Here is a 25,318-nt window from a genome sequence, read left to right as displayed (position 1 = left end):
ACCTGCTTTTTTGCTGCTTTTTCAACTGCAGCGTTTAATGCCAAAATGGTTGTGTTCTGCTTTTCAAGCAAAGTTGACAATTGACATGTCAATTGTTTTTGCCATTTGGGTTTTGCACTGCAAAGCTGAGTTTTTGACCAAAGTTCTGCAACAAAAAGGCTGCAGTTTGAACTGCATAGTGCGGACAAGAAACCCAAATTCCCATAGACTTTGCTTGAAAAGCAGAACACATCCATTTTGGCATTAAACGCTGCAGTTGAAAAAGCAGGTAAAAAGCAACGTGCGGACATAGCCTTAATGTCCTGGTGTGCTAGTGTGTGTGTAGTGGCTGGCACAATTATGTTGGACCTTGACTGTTACCTCATTTTTGTGACACCTGGTTACCGCAGGGGCGTCACACTAACTTACTGCTGTATGCCGGTGATCGACATAGTAAAACAGGAGACACTGTCAAGGGAGAAATATTAGGTAATACTGCTAATGGAGTCTTTGTTCAGGGCAGGTCTAGAGGACGGGGCCAAATTAGCTGTCTGCACAGATATAATAAATGACTCAGAAATAATGACCACAGAGACTTCACTCTTTGAGTCAGTGTTGGCAACTAACCCGTGTAATGAATAGCTCAGATATTAGTATAACATTTCAACCTTCAGACATGTACAGAGTATCAAAAGCTGTCTTTTCTCATACATCGAAGCCGTATAGGGAGGTTTGGGGAGATGCATAGGAACATAGGAACGCACATTTCATCCCACAGATAACACATTCCTTCTTTGTGGGAAACCACTGATAAGACTTTCACTCATTATTATAAATACTTTCCCTGTTTATTGTTCATTCTGGCTTCATTATCTTTGGTTAACCCTTTCTTGAACATACAGCTTGGAACTATAAACTATGTTATAAAGCAAAACTATTGTTATATAGGCACAGATATCTATACAATGACATCTATACTTTGATTATTTACATACACAGATAATCTTATTACATTTGAACAAACAATCTATAGCCCAGGCTACCTTCACAACACCAGAGTTCACTTAGCCACCAAGTTTTGTTTACTTTTATTCTTCACACCGTTATGACACACATGGCCTTCTTTCCTCTCCCTGTGGGTTACTACTCTTTGTGTTGTCCCCTGCTATTTTAGACTGCAAGCTCAATACTTCAGGGTCTGTGCCTCCTTCTCCCTAATACCGCACACCTTGTCTGATTCTGGGCCCGATGGTTCTCTAGCTGGACGACTCTCTAAGCCCAGCAGAATGAGCCGTATGCTCCAGACCTCCGAAGGTTACCTTAGGGTTCCCTGACTGACCCTAGCACATAGGCCACTTCTTGAGTGACTCCTTCTGGAGCTCCTATTCCCAAATATTCGGCCTGCTATTTCTTACTCCTCTCTTAGGCTACTTTCACACATCTGGTTTGAGCACTGCGGCTCAATCCGGCTTTGAAACCTATGCAACGAATGCGGCGAAAACACCACATCCTTTGCATAAGTTTTTACATGCGGCCCGTCTGTTTTTTTCCGGTTGCGGCATGCTACTGAGCATGCGCAGTGGAAGAAACCGCATGCGGTGGCCGGATGCATTTTTTGCACATCGCGCCGCATCTGGCGTCCATAGGCATGCATTGAAAAATGTGCCGCAGCGGCCGGATGCGGCGCGATTCGTTTTTTTGCCGGAGCAAAAAACGTGCCAGGGAACGTTCCATCCGGCCGCGGCATTGGCTAAATCTGCCACATGAGGAAAAAACCGGACCGAACGCAAGCCCATGCGGCACAATACGGCACTAATGTAAGTCTATGCAAAAAAACCTGCAACCGGCGGCAAAAAAAACGGTTGCGGTTTTTCTGCAGAGCGCCGTATTGTGCCGCAGAGCAAAAACTGGATGTGTGAAAGTAGCCTAAACTACCTTAACCCTATTTTATCTAACACCTTCTCTACACTCACTCTACCGCAGGCTAACCAGATCGCTGGAACAACCTTTGGTAACCTGTTGAACAATTCCTATCTAAAGCACTTAAATATCCACACATTCATTTATAATATATGACAGTAAATACATGAAACATAGCATATTTACATCATGGGGCACTGCCCATCTATTACACCTGCACAGTACTGGATTGTGGAGGAGCAGTAGAGAATAAATGGGCACATTAGTTTAGAAAAAACCCATCCTCTGGATGCAATTTGTTTTAGAAAAACAAGTTGTGCTTTATTGACCCTCCCCAGGTCCAGCACTGAGTTTCCGCTGCTGCTCTTGGTGTCTGTGATTGTCTACAGTGCTGACATCATGTTGACAGTGCTGAAACCAATCAGTAAGCTTAACAGATCGAAGCGTCTCATGCCATCAACTCAGACAGAGCCACTGAGCTCAGCTTTTGTCTGCAGCTCTGACATCACATTGACAGAGCTGCAGACAATCATTGAGATCAGTGGTGTGAGCGGCTTGTGCTAGTAGCTCAGCAGTGGCGGTGAGCTAAATTATTGCCTACAGCGCTGACAATGTGATATCAACGCTGCAGACAATACTTGAGCTCAGCGGCTGTAGACAATATCAGACATCGAGAGTGGTGGCTGAGTCAGCACTGGACTCGAGGAGGGTGAATATAGTGTGATGGTGTGATATTGTGATATTATATCCCCATCCTGGTATATACTGTCCCCCTCCTGGTATATACTGTCCTCCTCATGGGCCCCTCCTAGTATATAATGTCCCCCTCCTGGTCTATATGTTCCTCTCCTGGGTCCCTCCTGACATATACTGTCCCCCTCCTGGTATATACCGCCCCGGCTCCCACATCGCGTGGCATCCTCCTCATAGCCGGCATGCAGTGAACAGCAGTTTTCATTGGCATCCATGCTATGGCATCACATGGCGTCATTGTCATGCGCCGCATCAGTCACGGGGATGCCTCTGAAAGCTGACGACTTCTGTTTAGCCGGCAGCATGTTTTGCAGTGCAGGGACACGATGGGTCTGTGCACTGCGATTCATTTCAGCTGGATGTGCAGACTTGGACGCACATCCAGCTGAAGCAAGGCCTGGGGCCTGCGGACCCCTTGCACCTTACGTACCGGAGACACGGGCACACGTAGACCCATTAAAATCAATGGGTCCGCGCTCACGTGCGTGCTCTGCCATGGACTGTGTGTACGTGTGGAGCATACATTTGTCCGTGTGCTCCACACGTCAAGATGTCCATTTTTCTCCGGCATCACGGGTGTCACACGGAACGCAAACGGACCACACGGAGGTGTTCCGTGTGACATGCGCCGGAGAAAACACACGTGTCTGAGAAAAAAACAAAAACTTTATTCACCTTCTCAAGCCCGTCTCTGCTGCTGCTGTCACTTGCTTCCGATCGCCGCTCATTATGCTCTTTGCATATTCACTTCACTGCGGCCGGAAGCAGCAGGAGCGGGGAGTCGGCAGGACCGGAGACTGAAGATCAGCACCACGGACAGCGACGCCAGGGACAGGGGAGCAGAAAGTTCCCGTTCTCCGTGTGTTATCACGGATAACACACGAACACACGTGTGCCATAAACACGGCTGACGCAGGGCACTACGCACTTCTGACACGTCCGTGAAAAATGTGCGTGATTTTCACGAACGTGTGAAAGAGGCCTAAGGAAGTGGTAAACTCTTTGAAGGAAAGGTGTCGTCCAAAAAAAAAAAAGTCAATAACTGAAAAAATGTAAAGTATTAATGTTTTAATGTTTTATATATATATATATATATATATATATATATATATATATATATAAAGTTAGATTTGTTCCACTCTTAAACACTAGAGGGAGCAGCTACTGAAATCTTACTGTAGAACTACTGTAGAACTAGCTCACATTACAGCTGCAGTAAAAGAAAGGGGGTGGAATCTGCTCTCCTGTGTGTGCGGTCACCCCCCCCCCACCCAATCTGGATGTTTCAAAAAAGATAGAATGAAGTTTAGGATCACAGTGCAGAGCCATTTTGATGGTAACCACAAAGTGATCCTAATCTCTAAAGTATCACCAAGGACAGCTGCATAGTGCTCCCCACATAGCGCTCTGAACGCCCCGGTTTAGCAATGCTCTGCCGCACGCACGTCCGCCTGCAATGCTCTGCCGAACGTCCGCCTGCTCCCAATGCTCTGCCGAACGCACGCCTGCAATGCTCTATCGTACACACGCCTGCCCACAATACTTTGCCGCACGCATGCCCGCAATGCTCTGCTGCATGCATGCCCGCTCACAATGCTCTGCCGCATGAACTCCCGCCCGCATGCAATGCTCTGCATGCCGCAATGATCTGCTGCATGCATGACCGCCTGCAATGCTCTGCTGCATGAACGCCCGTCCGCATGCAATGCTCTGCATGCCGCAATGATCTGCTGCATGCATGACCGCCCGCAATGCTCTGCTGCATGAACGCCCGCCCGCATGCAATGCTCTGCATGCCGCAATGATCTGCTGCATGCACGGACACCCGCAATGCTCTGCCACACACCCGTATATACCATGCTCCTCAGTATACTGTGCTCTGCTGAGCTGAGGAGCGGAGGCCCGAGGTGAGCAAACGAGAGCGGGCGCAGCGGGTAAGTGGTGGGGGGAGGGTAGCGGCGGCAGTGGGGAGAGCAGCGGGTGAGAGTAGCGGCGGGGGGGGTAGCGGCAGTGAAAGCGGAGGAGAGGAGGGTAGCAGTGGCAGCCCGGCGCCCCGTACTCACACATAACGGGGGGAAAGTGCAGCACACAGCATACGCTATGAGCTCCACAAAGATGGCACCGATCTCCTCCCTCTGCTGTGAGCTGGACGGCCCAGGGGCATGTCCAGCTCACAGCAGGGAGCTTTCCTGTATTAAGTATAGGGGTCGGATCGCGACTATGAGATCCAATGTCCAGGGTGCTGCCATAAATGCGGTGAGTAACTGTCATTACAGACAGAAAATCCAAGATGGCAGCCCCCAGTGTTTCTTTACAACTAGACTTAAATAAGAACTAAATAAACAATTAACTTAATTTTGTATTAAAAATACTTGATTTCATAATTACTATTATTAATACATAAATAAAAAAAAGTGACACCTTCCTTTTAAGTGCCTAAGATCCCAGTGTCAGGGGGGACCTTCAACTCCATATTAATTTACAATCTACCCTTTCTCATCCCTGGACCACGTAATGCCAAGAAGAATTCTATAACTTGCTAATTGATTGATGCAGGCGACACCAGGATGTATATACACTGGTATTTTCATATTAATTCCCTTCTCATTTTACCATGCGCTCCCGGTGCCAGGCTCCAGTTTTCTCATCCGTCCCGTGTAATGAGCCGTCAGTACTCTACAGTTTACACAGCGCTGACATCTTTCCAGCCGTAGCCCAAGGCTTTGTCACAGCTCTCCTATGTAATTCCTGCCAACTGGAGGTCAGCCAACCTACCGTGGCCAGCGGTGATGACGAGGAGTAAATTATATCAAATGGGAAAATCTGTTGCATTCGACATGAGGAAGGCGCAAACATATTTTCAGATTTTGGGGCTGTGATCTCGGCCTAGTGGCAATACAGCAGTGATTCCAGAAAAAAATGGCCACTCAGCGCCACTCGTATCACCATCAGTATGAAAGGTACAATGGAATTTGGAAGGTGCACAATGGTCCCGTGAGGTTTGGTATAGGTCCTCTGCTGGCTCCGATTGACACCACCACATCACTCATAACCAGAGACAAGTTATCACCATCAGTCACGTGGCTATATCATCCGTGGGCTCTCACTGTATGCAGGATAAAAGCTCTGTGGACAAAGCAGCCATGTGATGATGTCATGGAGATGACATCATATGAACCTATTTCAGCAAGTGACCAGTTCCCACTTTTAGGGAAGAGTTCTGTGTTTTGGTTGGTCTGGATGGCTTCAATCATGTAGTGTATTCTCTACCTCTATGCGCTCAGCTCTGAGCTTTAGGCGTCAGCAGTTCACACAGCACAAGAATGTAAAATGTTGTTACGGCAGGATGGGGACATATACCAGGGTGGGGCAATGATGAGGACATATATACCAAAATGGGGACATGATGGGGCCATATATACCAGGATGGGGACATACACCAGGATGGGGCCATGATGGTGACATATATACAAGGATGGGCCATGATGGGGACATATTTACCAGGATGGAGTCATGATGGGGACATATATACCAAAATGGGGACATGATGGGGACATATATACCAAAATGGGGACATGATGGGGCCATATATACCAGGATGGGGACATACACCAGAATGGGGCCATGATGGAGCCATATAAACCAGGAAGTGGACATGATGGGAACATATATACCAGGATGGGGCCATGATGGGGAATTTATACCAGGATGGAAGGCTATATACCACAATGGAGGCTTTATACCAGGATGGAGTGCTATATACCAGGATGGAAGCTATATAAAAGGATGGAAGCTATATACCAGGATGGGGGGGCTATATACCATGATGGGGGGCTATATCAGGATGGGGACATACTTGGGACATATACCAGGATGAGGCTATATACCAGGATGGGAACATGATGGAGCTATATAAACCAGGAAGTGGACATGATGAGAACATATATACCAGGATGGGGCCATGATGGGGAATATATACTAGGATGGGGTCAGGATGGGGCCATATATTCCAGAATAGGGCCATATATACCAAGATGGGCCATGATGGGGACATATATACCAGGATGGGCAATGATGGGAACATATATACCAGGGTAGGGCCATATCTACCAGGCTATATCCATGATCGGGGTCATACACCAGGATGGGGCCACGATAGGGACATATACCAGGGTGGGACCATATATAGCAGGATATAGGCATGATGGGTGTAACGGGGTGCCAGGGGTGCCTCCTGGGTTGTAGTCGTGGCCCTTGCTATCAGGCTTACCCCTGGCTCCGCCGTCACTTTGGGGACAGGAGATGTCATGGTGGGGCAGAGTGTGGTGGTGCAGATGTCATCCGACGTATAAACACTCTCCAGGCATGGTTTGGTGCAAATAAAAGACATTCTTTATTTTCCAAAATAAACCGGCAGTTGCAGATGACTTCACGTTTCTCCTTAGCTGGGGGAAGCCTGCCCTGACGTCCTCTCCAGTGGGGATGTGCCCGGCTACTCTGCTTCACCCGGCTCCCACTATGGCTACCCACAAACCGGACCCACACCAGTCTGCTTCGTTCTTGAGATTCCGCCCGCTCCTGTTCTCTCCGGCTTCCCTATCCTTCCAGCTCCCACACTCTGCCCCGGCTCTGCTTTCTTTCTCCCGTCCCGGACACAACTGCCTTCTAGATCTCTCACTTCCCTTCACAACACTTCTCCTCCCTCCCCTTGCTTCTGCCGGCTCCTCCTTTCCACTGTGGTGACAGCCGTCCCACCCGGCCACTAGGGGGACCCACTAACACAATACAATAATAATAATACAACATTTTTATTAATAACAGCATTCCGGTTAACTATGCTTCCTTTGTAAGGGGTCTGCCCACCCCCTACATACCTCCCCTCTTAAAGCCTGAGCCTCCCGGCAAGGCACACCCTAAAGCACATTTAAAAACTAACCAAAGTCATTTTAGTAAAACGACAACCATGCGTACCCTAGGGCACCCGACGGGGGTACGCCAGTCCAGCGCCCGGAGTTCCTCCTGGAAGCTCCCGGTCTTAGTTGTGCCTGGAGGCCATTGGCAAGCACTCCCGGTCTTAGTGGAGTTTCTGCCCGGAGGCTTTTGCAGCACTCCCGGTCTTAGATGTTAAACGGCCGGAACACAACTCGAGGAAAAAACTTCTTCTTCTTAACGACGCTGAGGGAGCCCCTGGCTCAGTCCAGCAGCAGGCTCTCTCCGGGCTTAACAACTTGAACGGTGATTAACAGTAAAACTTCTGCCGGTCTTCAAAACAACGCCGGTCTTCAAACAAGCCGATCAGGGCACTTCACTCCGGGTGCAAAACTCGTTTCCATTCGGCTCGTTGAGCCCTCACATAGTCCGACAAGGACTGCCCGGGCAGCCGGCGCAATCTCTGGAAAGGCTCATACCCGACGGTGGGCTCCGGTGCCTTGGTCTCCTCATCCCCCGATGGGGGTGACGGGGTCGCTGCACGAGGCGGCTGAGGTATGTCCATGACTATTACCGGATGGGTGGTTATGTTCTAGCTAATAGCCAGCACCGCCGGGGTTCCCTTCTCCGGGTCAGCGGTCGGTCCGGGCATCACTTCGGGAGTTACGGCTAAGGTGCGTCTCGGGTAGGAGAGTTCAGCCAGCACCGGTCTTGGCTGCGACCGCCGCCGGTACTGGCATTCCTCCCACTCCAGCTCTTGCTGCCATTGAGCAGCCTCTTGTGGGGTAGGCATCCGGGTTACGCCGACTGCGAAGAGGCCTCGGCATCCCACCTCTCGCATAAACCGGACCTTTTCCCCCGGATACAACGTGTGCAGGCGCTGGGGTAGGCCTTCAACGTCCAGGTGCACCCTGTTATAAAAATAGTCATCGCCGGTCTCTTCGTCCTTAATGAAGCCGTAACCCTCCTTCTGATTGAACTTCACCACAACTCCTGTGGAGCACTGCTGCTCAAACTCCTCACTCCGGGAACCGGCCATCATCTCCTGGGCCACGGTCTCGGCAAGAAGTCGCTCCTGCACCGGGTCCGGTTCTGGGGACGGGGACTTCCGTTGAGGTAGGGGTGACGGCTGTATTGGGTCCCAGAAAAACCCCCAGTTGTCTCTTTCCAGCTTCCGGGCGTGTGGATCTTCCGGAGCTTGCACTGGACTAGGTGTCGACGGTCCCTCCGCGACTGGCGGGGGTGTCTCCAGGTCTGGGTATGGGATTCCCAGGGGCCGATTCCCCGACGGCAGCCGAGCGGTATACGTCGCCCGGACCTCAGTCGTGGTCTCTCCGGTCACGGCGTCCCACGTTGTCACCCAGGTCACTTTGGTCGGGCGCTCTTGCCCTCCTGGTACAACCGGTATGTTACTAGAAAGTGCTTCCGCAGCTGCAGCCTGCTTAGGACGTCCACGGCCCAGGTTAGTGGCTGCCAGCGCGGCCACCACATCTTGCTGCTGTCTGGAAGTCTCCATCTCATTAGCACTCGGCAACTCTGGTAATGGCGGCCGGGTCAGTGGAGATGCTGGAGGAAGTGGAGGCGGGCCTGTTTTTCCCGCTCTTAGATATACTCCACCCAGGGCCGTATTTACCATTAGGCACCCGTGGTCCGGTGCCTAGGGCGGCAGATTGTGAGGGGCGGCACCTTCTGGCAGCAAAAAAAAAAAAAAAAAAAAAAAAATTTTTTTTTTTTTTTTTTTTTTTACATTTTTTTTTTTGTGGCCGCCGAGCACAGGGAGCTGATTGACCCCGGAACTGCCGGTGCCTGCACTTCCGGGGTCACAGGCGCGCGCCAATCAGCTCCTTCCTCTGTGCTGCGTCCACTGCTGTGTGGACGTCACATGCAGAGCTCACAGCAGGACGCCGTGGAGGACGCCGTGATGGAAGCCGGTGTCAGAAGAGGATACTCACGTGAGCCAGGAAGATGGCGGCGGGCACTGGAGCAGGTAAGTGGATTCATAAGGAGCGTGGGAGTGTCTCTAATGCAGACCAGAGATCTGCGCATGCGGGGGGGGGAGGCGGCAAAGGCAGATACTGGAGGGAGGCAGAGGCTGAGACTGGGGGGAGGCTGGAGGGAGGCAGAGGCAGAGACTGGGGGGAGGCTGGAGGGAGGCAGAGGCAGAGACTGGGAAGTGGCTGGAGGGAGGCAGAGGCTGAGACTGGGGGGAGGCTGGAGGGAGGCAGAGGCAGAGACTGGGGGGAGGCTGGAGGGAGGCAGAGGCAGAGACTGGGGGGAGGCTGGAGGGAGGCAGAGGCAGAGACTGGGGGGAGGCTGGAGGGAGGCAGAGGCTGAGACTGGGGGGAGGTTGCAGGGAGGCAGAGGCTGAGACTGGAGGGAGGCAGAGGCTGAGACTGTGGGGAGGCTGGAGGGAGGCAGAGGCTGAGACTGGGGGAGGCTGGAGGGAGGCAGAGGCAGAGACTGGGGGGAGGCTGGAGGGAGGCAGAGGCAGAGACTGGGGGGAGGCTGGAGGGAGGCAGAGGCAGAGACTGGGGGGAGGCTGGAGGGAGGCAGAGGCTGAGACTGGGGGGAGGCTGGAGAGAGGCAGAGGCTGAGACTGGGGGGAGGCTGGAGGGAGGCAGAGGCAGAGACTGGGGGGAGGCTGGAGGGAGGCAGAGGCAGAGACTGGGGGGGAGGCTGGAGGGAGGCAGAGGCAGAGACTGGGGGGAGGCTGGAGGGAGGCAGAGTCAGAGACTGGGGGGAGGCTGGAGGGAGGCAGAGGCAGAGACTGGGGGAGGCTGGAGGGAGGCAGAGGCTGAGACTGGAGGGAGGCTGAGACTGGGGGGAGGCTGGAGGGAGACTGAGGCTGAGACTGGGGGGAGGCTGGAGGGAGGCTGAGGCTGAGACTGGAGGGAGGCTGAGGCTGAGACTGGGGGGAGGCTGGAGGGAGGCAGAGGCAAAGACTGGGGGGAGGCTGGAGGGAGGCAGAGGCAGAGACTGGGGGGAGGCTGGAGGGAGGCTGAGGCTGAGACTGGAGGGAGGCTGAGGCTGAGACTTGAGGGAGGCTGAGGCTGAGACTGGAGGGAGGCTGGAGGGAGGCTGAGGCGGAGACTGGGGCAGGCTGAGGCTGGGGGGAGGCAAAGGCTGAGACTGGGGAAGAGAGGCTGATGCTGAGGGAAGATAGAGGCTGATGCTGGGGGAGAGAGGCTGATGCTGGGGGAGTGGGAGAGAGGGGCTAATGCTAGAGACAGAGGACAAGGGATGAGGGATAGTGCAATGACAAAATCGATTGGGTGGGGGGAGTGTAAGGACTCAGAATAAGAGGGGGCAGCATTGGGAGCTCATTGTGAAGAAGGGGCAGCATGTGTGGGATCAGTATGGAGTGGAGCAATGTAGGGGAGTCAATATCAAGAGTGGGGTAGTGTGTGTGTGGGGGGTCTCAGCATAAGCGTTAGTGTGGTGGTCTTAGCATGATGAGTGGGGCAGCATGGAGGTCTCATTATGGAAAAGAGGAAGGCAGCATTAGGAGCTCATGGAGAGGGACAGCATGCATGGGACATTGTGAGAAGGGGGCAGCATGCATGGGACACTGAGGAGGGGGCAGCATGCATGAGACATTGTGAGGAGGGGGCAGCATGCATGGGACATTGTGAGAAGGGGGCAGCATGCATGGGACACTGAGGAGGGGGCAGCATGCATGGGACATTGTGAGGAGGGAGCAGCATGCATGGGACATTGTGAGGAAGGAGCAGCATGCATGGGACATTGTGAGGAAGGAGCAGCATGCATGGGACATTGTGAGGAAGGAGCAGCATGCATGGGACATTGTGAGGAAGGAGCAGCATGCATGGGACATTGTGCGGAGGGAGCAGCATGCATGGGACATTGTGAGGAGGGAGCAGCATGCATGGGACATTGTGAGGCGGGAGCAGCATACATGAGACATTGTGAGGAGGGGGCAGCATGCATGAGACATTGTGAGGAGGGAGCAGCATTCATGGGACATTGTGAGGAGGGAGCAGCATACATGAGACATTGTGAGGAGGGGGCAGCATGCATGAGACATTGTGAGGAGGGAGCAGCATGCATGGGACATTGTGAGGAGGGGCAGCATGCATGGGACATTGTGAGGAGGGAGCAGCATGCATGGGACATTGTGAAGAGGGGGCAGCATGCATGGGACATTGTGAGGAGAGAGCAGCATGCATGGGACATTGTGAGGAGGGGGCAGCATGCATGGGACATTGTGAGGAGGGGGCAGCATGCATGGGACATTGTGAGGAGGGGGCAGCATGCATGGGACATTGTGAGGAGGGGGCAGCATGCAAGGGACATTGTGAGGAGGGGGCAGCATGCAAGGGACATTGTGAGGAGGGAGCAGCATGCAAGGGACATTGTGAGGAGGGGGCAGCATGCATGGGACATTGTGAGGAGGGGGCAGCATGCATGGGACATTGTGAGGAGGGGGCAGCATTCATGGGACATTGTGAGGAGGGGGCAGCATGCATGGGACATTGTGAGGAGGGAGCAGCATGCATGGGACATTGTGAGGAGGGAGCAGCATGCATGGGACATTGTGACGAGGGAGCAGCATGCATGGGACATTGTGAGGAGGGGGCAGCATGCATGGGACATTGTGAGGAGGGGGCAGCATGCATGGGACATTGTGAGGAGGGGGCAGCATGCATGGGACATTGTGAGGAGGGGGCAGCATGCATGGGACATTGTGAGGAGGGGGCAGCATGCATGGGACATTGTGAGGAGGGGGCAGCATGCATGGGACATTGTGAGGAGGGGGCAGCATGCATGGGACATTGTCCTCACATCATGCTGCTCCCTCCTCACAATGTACAGATCATATTTCATAATTGAGGAAGGTGTGGTGGATATACAGTAGTTTATAAGGGAGGGCAGTGTGGTGTTTATTAGGGGCAGTGTCACAGTCACAGTATATAAGTGGGGACGGTGTGGTGGGAATATTTTATACTCAAGCTATGTTTTGATGTGCCTGTGGTGATTCCCATTGGGGGGGGGGGGTTCGTTTCTTATTGATACTTTTTAAAGTGTGCTACAGAGTAGATCTGCCTTAAACAGATGTCGTGTGCGAAAACTCAGTTTTACGTTGTCACTAAGGGGCGCGACCACTTAAAGTGCCTAGGGCAGCACGAAGGCAAAATACAGCCCCACCCCCAGTCTCACACATCAGGTCGACCCTTCCGCGGCGGTTCTTCTTTTTCTCTGGAACACCGCCCACTTCACATATCTTTGCCCGTGCCCTGGGACCGGCACCTCCCCTCTTTGGGCGGAGTACTCCGAACTTCTTTTTCGGCACCGGCCAGCCCCAGGCTCTTCTTTTGGCGCCAACTTTTCGCGCGCTTTCTACATCCTTGAAGACGACGGCCATCTTGCCGCCATCTTGTGCCCGGTCCAACGCTACAGGCACTGCTTCTTCTTCCCACCATGGGATCGGGAATCTTCTCCAATAATCCGGATCCTGTGCCCTAGGCACCACTTGATCTCCATCTTCTTGTGGGACCCTTTGCATACAATCCGGATCCTGCCGACTACGCCACATGTAACGGGGTGCCAGGGGTGCCTCCTGGGTTGTAGTCGTGGCCCTTGCTATCAGGCTTACCCCTGGCTCCGCCGTCACTTTGGGGACAGGAGATGTCATGGTGGGGCAGAGTGTGGTGGTGCAGATGTCGTCCGACGTATAAACACTCTCCAGGCATGCTTTGGTGCAAATAAAAGACATTCTTTATTTTCCAAAATAAACCGGCAGTTGCAGATGACTTCACGTTTCTCCTTAGCTGGGGGAAGCCTGCCCTGACGTCCTCTCCAGTGGGGATGTGCCCGGCTACTCTGCTTCACCCGGCTCCCACTATGGCTACCCACAGACCGGACCCACACCAGTCTGCTTCGTTCTTGAGATTCCGCCCGCTCCTGTTCTCTCCGGCTTCCCAATTCTTCCAGCTCCCACACTCTGCCCCGGCTCTGCTCTCTTTCTCCCGTCCCGGACACAACTGCCTTCTAGATCTCTCACTTCCCTTCACAACACTTCTCCTCCCTCCCCTTGCTTCTGCCGGCTCCTCCTTTCCACTGTGGTGACAGCCGTCCCACCCGGCCACTAGGGGGACCCACTAACACAATACAATAATAATAATAAAAACATTTTTATTAATAACAGCATTCCGGTTAACTATGCTTCCTTTGTAAGGGGTCTGCCCACCCCCTACAATGGGGATCATACACCAGCATGGCGTCATGATGGGGAGATATACCATGATGGTGTCCTGATGGGGATATATATACACCTGGATGGGGCCATGCTAGTGGACATATCTACCAGGATTGGACCATATATACCAGGATATGGCCAAGATGGGGTAATACACTAGGATGGTGCCATGATGTGGACAAATTTATCAGGAAGTGGCCCAGATTGGGGGACATTAGTACAGGATGTGGGACATTACTACACAATGAAGGGAGGGGGGCAACTTGTATGTGTTTATAGGATTTAGAATGCTATAATGGCCCATACATCTGACAGGGGGGCCCAGGCTCAAACTCTGCATCGGGGCTCAACTGACTGTAGTTACGCCACTGGTCAGAACCTATTCTCTATACCTGGGAGCAGCACCTAAAATCCGGCCACTAGCTGGCCACACTTATTATTTATGCATAAACAGTGGGTGCGCAGTACCCGCGTGTGGCCAGCAGAGGGCAGCCAGGCGCCTCCTCCACCACTTCCTACGACTTTTTAACTTTAAGAGAAGTTTGCAAAACTCTCCAGCTCGCTCCTCCCTGCTATATCCGTTTGTGTAGCCCCGGGGCCGAGCTGCAATCTGCAGGAGGGGACCCTGGCACAGTGACCGGAGGAGCTACAGGGGGGGACCCTGGCACAGTGACCTGAAGAGTTACAGGGGGGACCCTGGCTCTGTGAGGACCAGCTGCAGGCATGTGGGCAGTGGAGTGTGAGCTCTTGTGACCACACATGATGGCTGTGAGGAGGGGGCTCCTGGCAGGGCAGAGCCTGGCTCTCCTTTTGGTGCTGGGGGAAGTGTGTGGCTCTGGCAGGTTCTCCTTTCCTCTGAAGATCTCCCCAGCACTGGTCAGCCAGCCCATACCAGTGTCTCCTGCCTCTCCTAAGGACATAGTGGGGCTCTCCCTGGCATCAGACCCCAGCGGCAAGATCAACTTCATGGCCATGGTGGACAATCTGGAGGGGGACTCTGGCAGGGGGTACTACCTGGAGATGATGATCGGAACCCCCCCACAGAAGGTGAGTGCCCAGGAATGGAGGATATAAGAATGTCTGCCCATGTGGAACCAGCAGTGATTGATGATGGCATCAATCACTGCTGATCATGGCATCAATGGCATCAATCACTACAAGATCCTCAGCTTGTGTATTATGGAGTTGCACCTTTAACAATGTCCTAAGGATCTGCTAAGGACAGGTCGTGTAATCCTCCATTGGGGTGGTACAGGCTGCCCATGTCTGCTAAGGGGCTGCAGGAAGTCTCAGGAAGGGAGCAGCTATCATGTGCCTCAGTGCATGCTGGGAGTTGTAGTTTTGCAAATGATGTGGACAACTATGGAGGAGTCCTATTAGTAGGTGATCATAGGTCCAATCTAAATCCTTATTATATCCCTGCATTAAAGCCTCCCCATACCTAGTTGATCAAGCTACAGACACATAGACACCTATCTACTATATATATATATATATATATATATATACCCTAAAATGCAGCGAAATAACAAAGTTCCCAGCATGTTTAACAATGTGTGTATAATATATTGTTATATGGATGCATTGTAGGGTCTATCATGGATCTGAGTGCTGCACTTGTAACCTGGACTATCTAAATGCAGCCCTGTCATCCAATCTATAAGGCCAGCAAGTGCCAATGTGATCCTCTGTTCCTGGCCCTTTAAATCCCCCCCCATGTATCAGTTCTCCTTGTGATACATTTAATGTTGACAGTTCCACTGATGGAAACATTTATCAGTGTTACATTGTTTCTTTCACTCTGGGTTTATGGGGAGTTCTGCTGCTGGGAAGCCATGATTGGCCTTGTATGGCTGGAACTTGACTGGGGCTGGAAGAAACCCAGCAGCGAGGTCCCCAGAGGGGTTAATAAAGTTCTGCTGGCCCAGTATTACTGGGGTGATACGCTTTACCAGGACATACAGTAAAATGCACGAGTGTTGCATGCAGCGTACACGATATGTCGCTCTTCTGCTGTTATTTGCTGTGAAGGAATGCTGCAAGGTGTGTGATTGTGACACATTTAAAGGGGTATTACTCTGCTAGAATTGTTCTGGATCTTTCTAAAAAATAAATGAGATACTAGCGTTGGCCGGGATAGTAAGTGTCTTTCCGAGTTTCTGTCTGTATCAGTCTCTCTGTCTCAATTTCTGTCTCTTTGCCCGGGGGGGGGGCTGTCTCTTTGCCCCGGGGGGGGGGGGCTGTCTCTTTGCCCCGGGGGGGGGGGGGCTGTCTCTTTGCCCCGGGGGGGGGGGGGCTGTCTCTTTGCCCCGGGGGGGGGGGGGCTGTCTCTTTGCCCCGGGGGGGGGGGGGGGGGGCTGTCTCTTTGCCCCGGGGGGGGGGGGGGCTGTCTCTTTGCCCGGGGGGGGGGGGGGGCTGTCTCTTTGCCCGGGGGGGGGGGGGCTGTCTCTTTGCCCGGGGTGGGGGGGGCTGTCTCTTTGCCTGGGGGGGGGGGGGGGCTGTCTCTTTGCCTGGGGGTGGGGGGGGCTGTCTCTTTCCGTCTCACCACTGACATCATATTACCATTTTATTCCTATAGCAACCACTGACAGTTGCTATTAATGACCTTTAGCTCTTCACCTGCATTCAGTTTTTTTTGAGTGTAAAAGGTTTTTTGAGGTTAAAGTTTCCTGTCATAACATATGACGTTCCCTGAGTCACATGGGGCGTCTGTGCAAAATTTCGTGATTTGTAAATGCGAAGGTGCGAATTCCTTTAGCGGACACACACACACACACACACACACACACACACACACACACACACACACACACACACACACACACACACACACACACACACACACACACACTATATAGCTAATTTTTTTTTTTACATATTGTCTTCAAGATTTTATTTATTTTTTTTTTTTTTGCTTGCAGCCAGTAATAAGAATTTATACTTGCATACAACTAAACAGGAGTGATTTTCTCAAAAATTAGTTTGACAGATTCGATTGAATCTGCCCAGGAATCAAGTATGTTTGGGGCAGCCCTAAAGACCATTTAAAGAAAAAGGAAAAAAAAGAAAGAAAGGGGTTAAAAAAAAAATAAGTTTCCCCCCTGCCCCACCAGTGCTCCACTCACCTTGGTCATTGGTCTGCATCTTCCAAAGCTGACCAGAGTTCTTGAAAACTGATCCGAACAGAGGGGAGGACTGGGCTGGAGCTGCGGTGGCGAGCGTGACGGCTGGCCAGACTTTTGCTGGCTCATGGGAATCTAGTCCCCAAAATGTTGCCGTCCCAATCCAAATTTATTTATTTTTATTTTATTCATTTATTATTAATATATATATATATATTTACTATTTCATTATATTTAATTTTGAATTAATTTGCTCATCTCTCGGTAAGAGACCAGTATGGATCTAATGCATCTCACAGCTGAAGGTTTGCTACAGTTGTATCCAGACAATCCACTGTGTGGTTTTCTTGCAAATAGCCATTTGTGTACACTACAGCAGTCAACTTTCTGGATTATTGGATGCTGTATTAAGGGACTTTTTGCTGTTTTGCAGTGAGTGGGGTTTATGAATGGACACTGCCTCACATTGGAGCATGGAGATGAGCTATGGTGTGCATGTGGGCAGCACGGTGGCTCAGTGGTTAGCACTTACAGTGGTGTTCATAAGTCCTGCATAGGATAAATTGATTTTTCAAGTTTTAAACGTTTTCTGTGGAATATCTTCGATGCTAATATGACATATTAGATATGGTTTTGTTCAGAAAACAATTCTGCATTCTCTCTCTGTAATATTTTTAGCTTTTGAAGCAGTTTTGCATGAAATTATAGCAACAATATGGGAATTGAAAGCACAACTAAATATTGTACAGCTTCCGATCCAAAATTAGCCAATCACAGATGAGGTTCTTGTGACCAATCATAACCTGGATATGGCAGCCAATCACATTCCATTCCATTGCCTCACATCTGCTGCTTAGTTTGCTTGTTTTATCTGTAGGTCTATCTAGTGAATGATACTGTAGAGCTTTATGATGGGAGCCTTCAGATTTTTGTCGGCGGAGGATCGTGTGTGAGTTGTGGTGCTACATGAAGAGGGTTATACTGGCCCCCAGATCGCAGGGAAGGTCGGCTGTAATCAGAGGACAGTTGTAAGAATTTTGCAGAAACATAAGCCGCTTGGAATTACCCAGGACAGGCCCAGATCGGGTCGGCCCAGAAAGTCAACTAAAAGGGAGGATAGATACTGATAAGAACATCCCTTGCCAATGGAAAGCTCACCTCTCCTCAGCTTCTGCGAGAATGACAAGAAAAGGGCAATATTGAGGTAGCAACGTCAACTGTTAGGAAGAGATGATTGAGAGGTGCAAGGCCCGAAAGAAGCCATTGATGACAGCCATACAGGGTGCAAGGCCCGAAAGGAGCCATTGATGACAGCCATACAGGGTGCAAGGCCCGAAAGGAGCCATTGATGACAGCCATACAGGGTGCAAGGCCCGAAAGAAGCCATTGATGACAGCCATACAGGGTGCAAGGCCCGAAAGGAGCCATTGATGACAGCCATACAGGGTGCAAGGCCCGAAAGAAGCCATTGATGACAGCCATACAGGGTGCAAGGCCCGAAAGAAGCCATTGATGACAGCCATACAGGGTGCAAGGCCCGAAAGAAGCCATTGATGACAGCCATAAAAAGACAAAGGCGAAAACTGTGGGCATTGAAATATTCAAAATGGAGGAAGGAGGAGTGGGAAAAAGTGCTATTTAGTGATGAAAGCACTTTTTGCATTTTAGGAAATGATGGCAAGTCTTATGTGAGAAGGTTTCCACATGAAGAGCACAAGCCAGAGTGTTTGAGCTTCTCTGTGAAACATCCGATGACAGTAGTGGTCTGGGGCTGTATGGCCGCCAATGGTGTTGGAAGGCTTCATATTGTGGAGGGTTAATACAAAAAAATACATGGACATCCTTAATAAGAAAATGCTGCCTTCTGCTCAACACCTGTTTTCAGGGGATGATATCTTCCAGGATGATAATGCTCCTTGTCACATAGCTAAGACAGTAACGGAATGGAAAAAAAAGAACAAGGAGGCTACTATTGACTGGGCAGCCCAGTCCCCGGACCTCAACCCAATGGAAAATATGTGGCACAAGGTATCAATAGAGATATCTAAAAAACAGCCAAGGACCAAGAGAGAGTTGATTGAGGCTCTGATACAGGCCTGGAACCACATCATCACTTGTGACCATCTGCAGAAGCTTGTGCACTCAATGCCACAGAGATGCAAGTTGGGGCTCAAGAGCAAAGGCTGGCAATAAAGTATTAGAAGCTAAAGATGCACTCACAAGGCCCGAATCAGGACTGAATTACATAAAAAAATAATACATCTTAAATTTTACTTTTTAAGTCTGTGTGAACTTGCATTGGAAGGTAATGAACTCAGAAACCTGTTCCCCATTCTACACACTGTACTGGTGTAGGTATGGTTATGCTGTAAAAAAAATATCAAAAATGCACAGATCATAACAATCTATACACTTGAGACATTCAAAAATGAGTGGCATACAATGAGGGATTACAAAAACATATATGTTCCACCAGTTTCACTGTACAGATGCAGAAGTGTGTGTGTATATGTATGTGTATATGTATGTGTGTGTGTATATATATATATATATATATATATATATATATATATATATATATATATATATATATATATATATATATATATATATATATATATATATATATATATAATGTGTATGTATTTATTATTATTATTATTATTATATTTTTTTTTTTCTTTATGCATATGCAGGACTTATGAACGCCACTGTACTTTGCAGCACTAGGGTCCTGGGTAAGACCCAAGGATATCTCCCAGGATTTTCTCAGTTCTCCCCGTGTTTGTGGGTTTCCTCCCGGATTTTCCGGTTTCCTCCCACACGCCAAAGACTGATAGGAAACTTAGAATGTAAACCCCAATGGGGACAGTGATGACGTCTGCAGAGCGACCCGGGATATGATGGGCGCTATGTAAGAAAAGCCTAATAAATGGTGCCAAAGTATATTTTACTCTGTGCCCTATGTCTGTGGGTTTTAAGTTTGTTTTTTTTTGGGGGAGGGGGGGGAGGGACATTTTTGCATCATTGGTTTTAAACTATTTTTATCTATTTTTTTTTTATTTATTAAAGTTAATCCCATCCCAGTGTTTATAGGATCATGGTTTACCATAGTGGCCGTGCACGCCCTCGTCCCAGGGGTTGGATGCTGTTCATGATCATATCCTTCACCTGTGCGAGAATTTACCGGTGCATTCATCAGGAGGCCGGGGTACCTGAACCAACAACAGCTTATTTACTGTACACAAATAAGAGGTGGTTTTGGTACGAGGCCGGGGAATGGCACAGTTGGTGACAATAAAACCAATTGCATAATGATAAATCTTGCATATCTGTATTGCTATATCCCTTAAACACCGTACAATTTACATGTTATTACTCTACAGATTAAATAGCACACAGTAAACGATATCTTATTCCTAATCCCCAAATCCAGGAAGCATCAATGTAATTTCCCTAAACATCATTGTCGTATAGTATCTCAGTAACACGAAACTGCACATGGAAGTAAACACTGCCCGCTAGGCCACAAGTCCAAATTGACAGGTAACTTCTCAGACTCTGTACAATGACTGCCTTTGCTTCCTGAAGTGCGGTCCCAGTCCTCACTTAGTTTACCGTAAGTGTATACAGGAAGCAATGGCTTAGAGAGACTGTCCTCGCCACGTCGGCGCTCCCTCTCTGGGGCCGGGCCTCGGGGCGCTCCCTCTCTGGGGCCGGGCCTCGGGGCGCTCCCTCTCTGGGGCCGGGCCGCGGGGCGCTCCCTCTCTGGGGCCGGGCCGCGGGGCGCTCCCTCTCTGGGGCCGGGCCGCGGGGCGCTCCCTCTCTGGGGCCGGGCCGCGGGGCGCTCCCTCTCTGGGGCCGGGCCGCGGGGCGCTCCCTCTCTGGGGCCGGGCCGCGGGGCGCTCCCTCTCTGGGGCCGGGCCGCGGGGCGCTCCCTCTCTGGGGCCGGGCCGCGGGGCGCTCCCTCTCTGGGGCCGGGCCGCGGGGCGCTCCCTCTCTGGGGCCGGGCCGCGGGGCGCTCCCTCTCTGGGGCCGGGCCGCGGGGCGCTCCCTCTCTGGGGCCGGGCCGCGGGGCGCTCCCTCTCTGGGGCCGGGCCGCGGGGCGCTCCCTCTCTGGGGCCGGGCCGCGGGGCGCTCCCTCTCTGGGGCCGGGCCGCGGGGCGCTCCCCTGGGCTTTAACAACTGCACCATAGCTGTCACCTGGCCTGGTGTCTCCTCCAATCTTCTCCCTAGGAGGCGAACATGCCACTCTTCAGTTCCTACCATAGTCATTCTCTCCACTTTCTTCAGTCTTAACATCTTTGGTCAGCAGATGATGATATTTATTTCCAGATGCTTGACTGACTTCAGCACTATTGTATGTGTCCCTTCACTCCTTCGTCCCCTTACATTCCTAATCTCTTACTAGCTGTACCTCGAGCAATCAGTGTTGGCATCTGAGCACATTTTTGTGTCTTCTGTATTATGCGTTGGCAAATAGTCATCCTCTTTGTACCTTGTAGGTGGGACTCCAGCATTGGTGCACTGAGTTTTGCGAGGCTTCTCTTGGTATGGCTCCTCTGGGACACTCGGGCCTTCTGACACTTTAATTTGTAGTGTACCCCTCTATTCTCCGACTCTCTTGGAAGTAGTGGAGGTGCTTCTCTGGGAACTTCAGGTACCATCCATCATTCATACTCATCTGCAATCCTTCTTGGCGCAGCATATCTCTGCTCTTTCAGGAGTTCAGCCACTCTCTCACCTCCAGACACAGACATAGCATGTTGCGATTTTAGCAATCTTCCTGGTCCCTCTTCTTCTTTCTCTTCAGGTTGAACTTCATACACTGGATTTTCGGGATCATCTCCCCTTGTTACCCGGTGGGGAGTTGCCTCTGATCTGTAATCTAGCTTGCCCGTATGCACTTTGCTTGTATCAGGTCTCGCTCACCAGGTTACAGTGGCGTCTCCTGCACCAGGGTCACGTCCAGATGCCTCTGTTCCTGGAATTATTGTTCAACAAGCCACCTCAGCGTCTGCAGCCAGTGCCCATGTTCTCACATCCAGGTGGACGTCTTATCCTCCGGGTGGACAACTCCGACCCCACAGGGTTCACGCTACCGTCATATGGACTACAGCTGAGAGACTACCAAGAGGTGACCCCCAAACGCTCCAAGCCACAGAGACCCACCAAACAAAGGCAGGTGCAGGGGAAAGAACTGTCACAAACCACCGGGGGGGTCACTCAGAAATCCCCCGCGCTGGCTACCAGTACGTCACAATCGGGGGGTAACAAGTGGGGGGTCACCCCTCCTTTATACCTCCCGACCGACAGACAGAGCACGTGACGCGCTCTCTAGCGCCCCTCTTATAGTCAGGCCAATTATGGAATTGCCCGACAATAAGCAAGGAGGCCGCTATACTACTTATGCCGATTATTGAAGGGTCCCCGGTGAGAGTAGGGTATATATTCCCCCGACCTCCGCGGGCGGAATATATAATATCTTCCCGAATCTCACTGGCCTCCCCACAATAATCCTTGGCACAACTCGCTGCCACCAACCGCTTCACGGTAACTATTAGCCGAACACACAGACGTGGGATTCAAGATCGAGATAACAGAACAGCCCAGGATTAATTATATAATTTAATCGCCTAAAGCACACTAGAAACTACAATATATACAATAGGGAATCTACAGAATATACAGTTATGTCAGAGTACAGTTACAGATAAAGCATGGGTTACAAACAGGTATACAATTACATCAGTTACCTTGTGTGTCTGGCCACAGGGGGGCGCTGTAGACCAGGTTTCTAGGATTCTTCCTCACAGGTCTTTCCCAACCAGGCCCCCGAGCAGAAGAAACGCTGGAAAATGGCCGAAGTAGGGTTATCAACCTGGGCAGATCCAGGTCCCCTCCTACCTTAGTGACCTCACAGGGAAGCACTGCCACTCCCCCTGCATGGATCAGAATTATCCAGCAAAGGGGATTTTGGCTATAACTTTGCCTGGGAGCGTCGTAGGCAGACGCCAATGCTCTCATTGTGACAGTTATGAATTTAGCTACAGAACGAGGGGACTCATGACCTGTCTGCCAGTTCCCCATTGGCTGATATCACGCCTGGGGCATTTCCCAATGTCCTGTTCCCATAAAAAGGGGGTGCCGGCATCGTCCACATGCGGAGACACCATTTTTATGGTTGCCATATTTATCGGAAATATGGCTTGCGAGATATGAACCATTTTTTACTGGAGTCGTTCTGTCTGGCTATTTCCATAGCCTTGCTAACTAGCTAGCAGCTCCTACTACAGGGTGACGGCAGGGAGTCATCCTGTGTCCATTGTCCTAAAGCCACCTAATTTCCATATCACAGGACATGGCCATGGATTTGTTGCTAAACCAGTTGTGTGAAGGGAAGGGGGTAGTGACACCAGGAGAGGGCTTCCTGACATGACTTGAATGTCATGATTTATCGTCATATCTCCGGATTTACCTCACACCTCCCCCCTTTTGAGGGCGCTAGGGGGCAGCACACTCCGGTGTTCCCCCGTGCGCCCGTCCGCGACCTCTCCTTGTCGGGACAGCCCGTCTGCGTTACCGTGGTCAAGGCCCCTTTTGTGGCGAATGGTGAAGTTGTATTGCTGGAGCGCAAGGCTCCATCGCAACAATCGCCCATTCGTCCCAGAGACGGTGTGCAACCAGCTGAGGGGATTGTGGTCCGTCTCCACGATGAAGTGGCGCCCGTATAGATAGGGTTGCAGACGCTGCAGGGCCCACACTATGGCCAGGCACTCCTTCTCCATCGTGGAATAGGCAACTTCCCTTGGTAACAGCTTCCTGCTCAGGTACAAGACTGGGTGCTCTTGGCTCGCAGAGTCCACCTGGCTGAGCACCGCACCGAGGCCGAAGTCACTGGCGTCGGTCTGTACTACAAACGGCCGCGTGAAGTCGGCTGCCTGTAGCACGGGCGGGCTGGACAGGGCGTCCTTTAGGGCCCGGAAGGCTGTCTCGCAGTCCATTGTCCAATCGACTGCAGAGGGCAGCTTCTTCTTGGTGAGGTCCGTCAAGGGCTTTGCCAGGCTACTATAGCATGGAACAAACCTCCTATAGTACCCAGCGGTCCCCAAGAAGGACATCACCTGCTTCTTGGTCCTGGGGGTGGGCCAGGATGCGATGGCTTCCACCTTCTCAGGCTCGGGCTTCAGGGTTCTCCCACCTACCCGGTGACCGAGGTACTGGACCTCGCTCATGGCCAGCTGACACTTTCCCGGCTTGATGGTCAAACCTGCCCGGTGGATCCGCCTGAGCACCTGTGCTAGATGCTCTAGGTGGTCCTCCCAGGTGGGACTGAAGACGGCAATGTCATCTAGGTACGCGGCCGCGTACCCTTCAAGTCCCTTGAGCAGGGTGTTGACCATCCGCTGGAAAGTGGCAGGGGCATTCCTCATCCCGAATGGCATCACCGTGGACTCGTACAGTCCAAATGGGGTAATAAAGGCAGAGCGTTCCCTGGCCTTGCGAGTCAGGGGGATCTGCCAATATCCCCGGCTCAGGTCCATGATGGTCAGGTACTGAGCCCCGGCCAACTGATCGAGCAGGTCATCGATGCGTGGCATTGGGTACGCATCGGCGACCGTGACCGCATTGAGCCCCCTGTAGTCCACGCAGAACCGAGTGGTTCGGTCCTTCTTAGGGACGAGGACTACAGGCGAGGCCCAAGCGCTGTTGGATGCCTGGATCACCCCCAGCTCCAGCATCTCGTCAATCTCCTGGCGCATGTGTTGCTGCACCTCCAGGGAGACCCGATATGCTGAACGCCGGATCGGGGGATGATCCCCAGTGTCCACGTGATGGACAGCCAAGTCAGTCCTTCCGGGCTGGTTGGTAAACAACCCCCGGAAGGGGTGTAGGGTGGCCCACAGCTGGGACCGTTGGTCCTCCAAGAGCTGGTGGCCAACCTCCACATCCTCAAGGGATCCGCCTGCCCTAACCTGGGCTAGCATATCCAAGAGGGTTTCCGCTTCTCCCTCCTCGGGCAGGTTGCACACGGGGAGCGCACATGCCTCCCGCTCATGATGTGCCTTCATCATGTTCACATGGAAGGGCTTCCGCCTTCCACGGGCAGGGTCCAGGGTGACCAGGTACGTCACAGGGTTGAGCTGCTGGTACACGAGGTATGGGCCTTCCCAGGCTGCCTGAAGCTTGTCCTGTGGTACGGGGACCAGTACCCACACCTCTTGACCCACTTGGTAGGTCCTCTCACAAGCGTTCTGGTCGTACCAACGCTTCTGATCGGCCTGGGCTTGAGCCATATTGTCGTGTACCAGTTGCGTCAAGGCCTGCATTTTGTCCCGGAAGCGCATGACATACTCGATAACCGACACTCCAGGGGTGGCCAAATCCCCTTCCCAAG

At 51.7% G+C, this 25,318-nt stretch overlaps 1 protein-coding gene across 1 annotated transcript in view; it reads left to right on the top strand.

The window, feature by feature from the left end:
- The first annotated feature begins 14,413 nt into the window (after positions 1–14,413).
- BACE2 (beta-secretase 2) overlaps positions 14,414–25,318 on the top strand; it is an 89,115-nt gene continuing 78,210 nt past the window's right edge. The window contains exon 1 of the mRNA XM_075334960.1: positions 14,414–14,845. Within this exon, the coding sequence (XP_075191075.1) occupies positions 14,558–14,845 (288 nt within the window). The 5' untranslated portion in view covers positions 14,414–14,557. The remainder of the gene's footprint in view (positions 14,846–25,318) is intronic.

This window comes from Anomaloglossus baeobatrachus, chromosome 2, assembly GCF_048569485.1.
Source record: "Anomaloglossus baeobatrachus isolate aAnoBae1 chromosome 2, aAnoBae1.hap1, whole genome shotgun sequence".
NCBI classification, from domain to species: Eukaryota; Metazoa; Chordata; class Amphibia; order Anura; family Aromobatidae; genus Anomaloglossus; species Anomaloglossus baeobatrachus.
The sequence above is the reverse complement of the archived record's forward strand: the minus strand, read 5'-3'. Positions and strand labels throughout refer to the sequence as shown.